General features: G+C 52.7%; 1 protein-coding gene across 2 annotated transcripts in view; it reads right to left on the bottom strand.

Annotated features, from left to right (window-relative positions):
- Positions 1-5,800, bottom strand: part of SYCE2 (synaptonemal complex central element protein 2) — a 19,803-nt gene extending 14,003 nt beyond the window's left edge. For both annotated transcript variants that reach the window (XM_005588164.5, XM_065534517.2), the window contains exons 1-2: positions 5,767-5,800; positions 4,865-4,980 (exon numbers count right to left, since the gene is read on the bottom strand). In XM_005588164.5, the coding sequence (XP_005588221.1) occupies positions 4,865-4,980; positions 5,767-5,781 (131 nt within the window). In that variant the 5' untranslated portion in view covers positions 5,782-5,800. The remainder of the gene's footprint in view (positions 1-4,864; positions 4,981-5,766) is intronic.
- Between the last annotated feature and the right edge of the window lie 200 nt (positions 5,801-6,000).

The following is a 6,000-nucleotide window of genomic DNA, read 5'->3' on the forward strand; positions in this document are numbered from 1 at the left end:
TAGCACACACTAGAAACCATTTCACACCCGTGGCCTGCTTTCCAGCAGAGGAATGTGCCAGGTGAGGGAAGCTGACTGCTTTCTGCCTGGAGTCCTCAGGGCCCTGTCCTGACCCTCCTCTCACTCCTTCCCCAGGTGAGTTCATTCATTCCACAGCTGCTGCTGAAACAGTGATTCCCACAGCACCATCTCCAGCCCCTCGCCCCATCCCGAGTTCCGGGTCAGAAAGTTCAACTGTATCCTGGACAGGTGGATGTCCCTGGCCACCTAAAATGGCTCAGAAAAACAAGGACAACACAGAACTCGTGTTCTTGTCTCTGCCAAGAAGCCACCACCTACTGGAAACCACCACAAGCTGGAAAGCAGGCAACAGTGATGTGCTGGTAAGCATTTAGCAACTGGCTGTGTGATGGGGGGGAAGCCCTGATTCATAGCGTTTGCCAGTTTCCGTGGTGCAGAGCCTCCCACCATAACCAACTTCAGGCTACCAACATGAAGACAAGACACTAAATGCTAAGTTGGGAAGAGATGTGTAGAATCGGCTCTTGCAAGCCGGTAAGAGCTCGCTCCAGCACGTCATGGCCGGGAAACATCCTCCCTCATCCCCTTCCTGTGCCCCATGGTACAAGGCACTCCCTCCACCTGCCCTGCTAAAGGCCACGCCCCCACAGAAGCCTCTCACTAGGCCTCCCTACATTCACACATTCTCCCTCCCAGCCATTCTCTACAAAGCAGCCATTTTTAAAATTAATAGTATTTTTTGAGACAGAGTTTCGCTCTTGTTGCCCAGGCTGGAGTGCAGTGGCGCAATCTTGGCTCAGTGCAACCTGCGCCTCCCGGGTTCAAGTGATTCTCCTGCCTCACCCTCCCAAGTAGCTGAGATTACAGGCATGCACCACCACGCCTGGCTAATTTTGTATTTTTGGTAGAGACGGGGTTTTGCCATGTTGGCCAGGCTGGTCTCGAATTCCTGACCTCGGGTGATCCATCTACCTCGAACTCCCAAACTACAGGAGTGAGCCACCGTGCCCGGCCTGCAGCCGTATCTTTTTATAACTGGAAACTGAGCATGTCACTTCTGTGAGCCAGCAGTTCCCTTCCTAGGTATGAGTATGCCCAGGAGAAATGAAATCATCTGTCTACACGCAAACTTTTCTAAATAGATTTCATAGCAGTGCTGCTCGTAACAGCAAAAAAGTGAAAACCACCTGAATGACTATCAGCAGATGAATGGATAAACAAAATGCGGTAGACTCATGTGGAATATTATTCAGCCATTGAAAAGATGGAAGTCCAGATGCAGTGGCTCACGCCTGTAATCCCAGGACTTTGGGAGGCCTGTACCCAGCCTGGAGTGATGATGTTTTAAAGTTGACTATGAGAATGGTTGTCCAGCTCTGAATATACCAAAAGCAATCAAATCATACACTTCAAGGAGGTGAGTTGGGCGCGGTGGCTCATGCCTATAATCTCAGCACTTTGGGAGGCCAAGATGGGCAGATCACGAGGTCAGGAGATTGAGACCATCCTGGCTAACATGGTGAAACTCCGTCTCTACCAAAAAAAAAAAAAAGCCAGGCGTGGTGGTGCATGCCTGTAGTCCCAGCTACTCGGGAGGCTGAGGCAGAATTGCTTGAATCCAGGAGGGGGAGGTTTCAGTGAGCCAAGATTGCACCACTGCACTCCAGCCTGTGCGACAGAGCAAGTCTCCGTCTGGGGAAAAAAAAAAAAAAAAAAAAAAAAAAGAGGTGAACTGGATGGTATGTGAATTATATCTGAAAGCTGTTACTGAAAAAACCTCTAGGGTAAAGTCTGTAGCCCACAAAATGCCTCATGACCTGGCCCCTTCTGCAGCCCTCACCTTGCCCTCACCTTTGTACCCCACTTGCCCAGCCACACTGGCCTTCCTTCAGCTCCCCGAATGCCACAAGCAGGGACTTTGCACAAGCCCTTCTCTCAACTCCTCCTTCCCCGCCCAGCCCACACCTTCTGCTTCCACATCTCTTCTACAAGGACACCTTCCCTGGCTCCACGTTCGTCTGGCTGCCCCCAGGGGAAAGGTCTCCCAGCACCATGATCTGTTCCGTGTTGGTGCTTGGTCAGATGCAAACACCAGGAGGGTATGAGCATGTCTGTCTGGAGGACTGGGGTGTCCCTGCTGCCAATTACAATACCTGCCATATCAGCCTCTTTCCCCGAGACAGAGTCAGGCTCTGTTGCCCAGGCTACAGTGCAGTGGTGCGATCTTGGCTCACTGCAACCTCTGCCTCCCAGGTTCAAGCAATTCTCCTGCCTCAGCCTTTGGAGTAGCTGGGATTACAGGCACACGCGACCACACCCGGCTAATTTTTTGTATTTTTAGTAGAGACAGGGTTTCACCATGTTGGCCAGGCTAGTCTCAAACTCCTGACCTCATGATCCACCCACCTCTGCCTCCCAAAGTGCTGGGGGCCAACATCAGCCTTCTTGCTCTTTTGAGAACACATCAAGCTTATTCCTACCTCAGGGACTTCATACTTGGGGCCCCCTCTTCGTGGAAGTTTTGAGCCCAGAATGCCTCCTGGCTGGCCCCTTCTCATGTGACCTCTTCAGAGTTCTCCAACTGCTCTAAGGTCCCTGTAACTCTACTTGCTCCTTACTATATTTTGTTTCTTCATTCCACTTACTTGCCACCAGTTGAAATGACATTATTTACTTATTTATTTTTGAGACAGGGTCTTGCTTTTCCAGTGCAGTGAAGCAATCATGTCTCACTGCAGCCTCGACCTTCCGGGCTCAAGTGGTCCTCCCACTTAAGCCTTCCAAGTAGCTAGGACCACAGGTGTGTGCAACCACACCGTGCTGATTTCTTTCTTTTATTTCTTTTTGGAGAGATGTGTCTCCCTCTGTTGCCCAGGCTGGTCTCAAACTCCTGGGCTCAAGGGATCCTCCTGTCTTGGCCTCCTGAGTAGCTAGGACTACATGTGTGTACCACCACACCTGGCTGATTTTTGTATTTTTAGTAGAGACAGTTTCACCATGTGGGTCAGGCTGGTCTCGAAATCCTGACCTCAAGTTATCTGCCAGCGCCAGCCTCCCAAAGTGCTGGGATTACAGGCATGAGCCACCGTGCCCAGCCTCTACTAAATATATATATATATATATGTATGTGTGTGTATATGTATGTGTGTGTGTGTATATATATATTTTTTGAGACGAGTCTTGCTCTGTCACCCAGGCTGGAATGCAATGGCATAATCTTGGCTCACTGCAATCTCCGCCTCCCAGGTTAAAGCAATTCTCCTGCCTCAGCCTCCTGAGTAGCTAGGATTACAGGCATCTGTCACCATGCCTGGCTAATTTTTGTAGACACAGGGTTTCCCCATATTGGCCAGGCTGGTCTTAAACTCCTGACCTCATGATCTGCCTGCCTCGGCCTCCCAAAGTGCTGGGATTACAGGCACGAGCCACCGGTGCCTGGCCTACTAAATTTTTTTTTTTTTTTTTTTGAGACAAAGTCTCACTCTGTCGCCAGGCTGTAGTGCAATGGCATGATCTTGGCTCACTGCAACCTCTACCTCTGGGGTTCAAGTGATTCTCCTGCCTCAGCCTCCAGAGTAGCTGGGACTACAGGTGTGTGCCACCATACCCAGCTAATTTTTGTATTTTTAGCAGAGGTGGGGTTTCATCATGTTGGCCAGGATGGTCTCCATCTCTTTTTTTTTTTTTTTGAGATGGAGTCTCGCACTGTTGCCCAGTATGGAGTGCAGTGGCACGATCTCGGCTCACTGCAACCTCCGCCTCCCGGGTTCATGCCATTCTCCTGCCTCAGTCTCCCGAGTAGCTGGGACTATAGGCGTCCGCCACCACGCCCAGCTAATTTTTTGTATTTTTAGTAGAGACGGGGTTTCACTGTGTTAGCCAGGATGGTCTCGACCACCTGACCTCTTGATCCACCCACCTCGGCCTCCCAAAGTGCTGGGATTACAGGTGTGAGCCACCACTCCTGGCTTTTTTTTTTTTTTTTTTTTTTTTTTTGAGACGGAGTCTCGCTCTGTCGCCCAGGCTGGAGTACAGTGGCCGGATCTCGGCTCATTGCAAGCTCCGCCTCCTGGGTTTACGCCATTCTCCTGCCTCAGCCTCCCGAGTAGCTGGGACTACAGACGCCCGCCACCTCGCCCGGCTAGTTTTTTGTATTTTTTTAGTAGAGACGGGGTTTCACCGTGTTAGCCAGGATGGTCTCGATCTCCTGACCTCATGATCCGCCCGTCTCGGCCTCCCAAAGTGCTGGGATTACAGGCTTGAGCCACCGCGCCCGACCTTTTTTTTTTTTTTTTGAGACAGAGTTTCGTTCTTTTTGTCCAGGTTGGAGTGCAATGGCGCGATCTCAGCTCACCGCAACTTCTACTTCCCAGGTTCAAGCAATTCTCCTGCCTCAGCCTTCCGAGTAGCTGGGATTACAGGCATGTGCCACCATGCCCGGCTAATTTTGTATTTTTAGTAGAGATAGGGTTTCTCCATGTTTGTCAGGCTGGTCTCAAACTCCTGACCTCAGGTGATCCACCCACCTTGGCCTCCCAAATTGTTGGGATTACAGACATGAACCACTGTGCCCAGTCAATATATTTTAATAAATTAGCCAGACATTCTGGCATGCCTCTAGTCCCAGCTATTTCGGAGGCTGAGGTGGGAGGATCACTTGAGTCTGGGAGGTGGAGGTTGCAGTGAGCTGTGATCATGCCGCTGCACGGTGACAAAGCAAGATGCTGTGTTAGGAGGAAAAAAAAAGAAAGAAGCAGACACTGGCAGAGCCTTGGGGAAGAAAACAGTGAATGAGAGGGACCCAGGGGCCCGTGTGGACCCACAGGGCTGGGATCTTCCTCACCTAGCTGGCCCTCCACCAGCTTCCTCCTTGCAGTTCTCTTCCCACCGCTGATGCTCCTTGCTCTCCCCCAAGGGCTGTGGCTCCTGGTCTTTGCACTTCACATGGGGCACGTCCACCTGCGAGCACAGTCAGGAGGGAGGCCAAGGAGGGAGGATAAGGAGTGAACAGATCGTCCTCCTGCCGACCCTTCAACCCTGGGCACCTCTATGTGCCGCTGCGGGACGGTGGGGACCCGCAGGAGAGACAGGCAGGGCTGGGCAGGTGCCATGAGGGCAGGGGCGTGGGGTGAAAGGACACTCTGTCCCTAGGGGACACCTGGACACCAGACCTAGAGCGGCCGGGTGAGGGCAGGACTGTAGGAATGTAACTGGGGGACCTGGGCTCCTAACTGGTATGTGTGTTGGCTGGAGTCCTTTCAGAAAGAAGAGGTAGGAGAAAAGAAATGAGGCTGGGCGTGGTGGCTCACGCCTGTAATCCCAGCACTTTGGGAGGCCGAGGCGGGCGGATCACGAGGTCAGGAGTTCGAGAACAGCCTGGGCAATATGGTGAAACCCCGTCTCTACTAAAAATACAAAACTTAGCTGACGTGGTTGGGGCATGCCTATAATCCTAGCTACTTGGGAGAAAAGAAATGAAAGAAACGGGTGCGGTGCGTGGGTTTTTGTGCCTTTCTCTACTCCATTTCGGCCACGCGCCATGTGTGGAAATCAGACCGTCAGTGCGTCAGTCAGGGCCGGGTTCAGTCAGTCAGGAAATTTGGGGCCAGGCCTGATGAGAGGCAGCCCCAGTAGCAAAGGACAAGCGGCGGGGCTCAGGTCCGCTGGAGAAGGCTGGGATCGCAGCCGTTCCCTGCCCATCTGTCCGCCCGCCCCACGCGCGCGAAGGAAACAAGCGCCGCGTACTCCCTGTCGCTCCATTACGTATTTTCCCGCCTTCAAGCTCGTACCATCTGCGCATGCGCCGACCCGCCCCTGGTGAGCTCCGCGCCGGCGCGTGCTTGTTGTGCGACTCGTGCTCCCAGCCCCGCCCCCTTTGAGAACTTGCGCGGCCAATGGGGCGGGGCCGACCGTTAAGCAGCAGTTTCGTGGTCCTGGGGCTGCGCGCGCAATAGGCGCTGCTGGATAACAGGAGGCTAA

The sequence above is a fragment of the Macaca fascicularis genome, chromosome 19 (assembly GCF_037993035.2).
Source record: "Macaca fascicularis isolate 582-1 chromosome 19, T2T-MFA8v1.1".
In the NCBI taxonomy this organism is placed as follows: domain Eukaryota; kingdom Metazoa; phylum Chordata; class Mammalia; order Primates; family Cercopithecidae; genus Macaca; species Macaca fascicularis.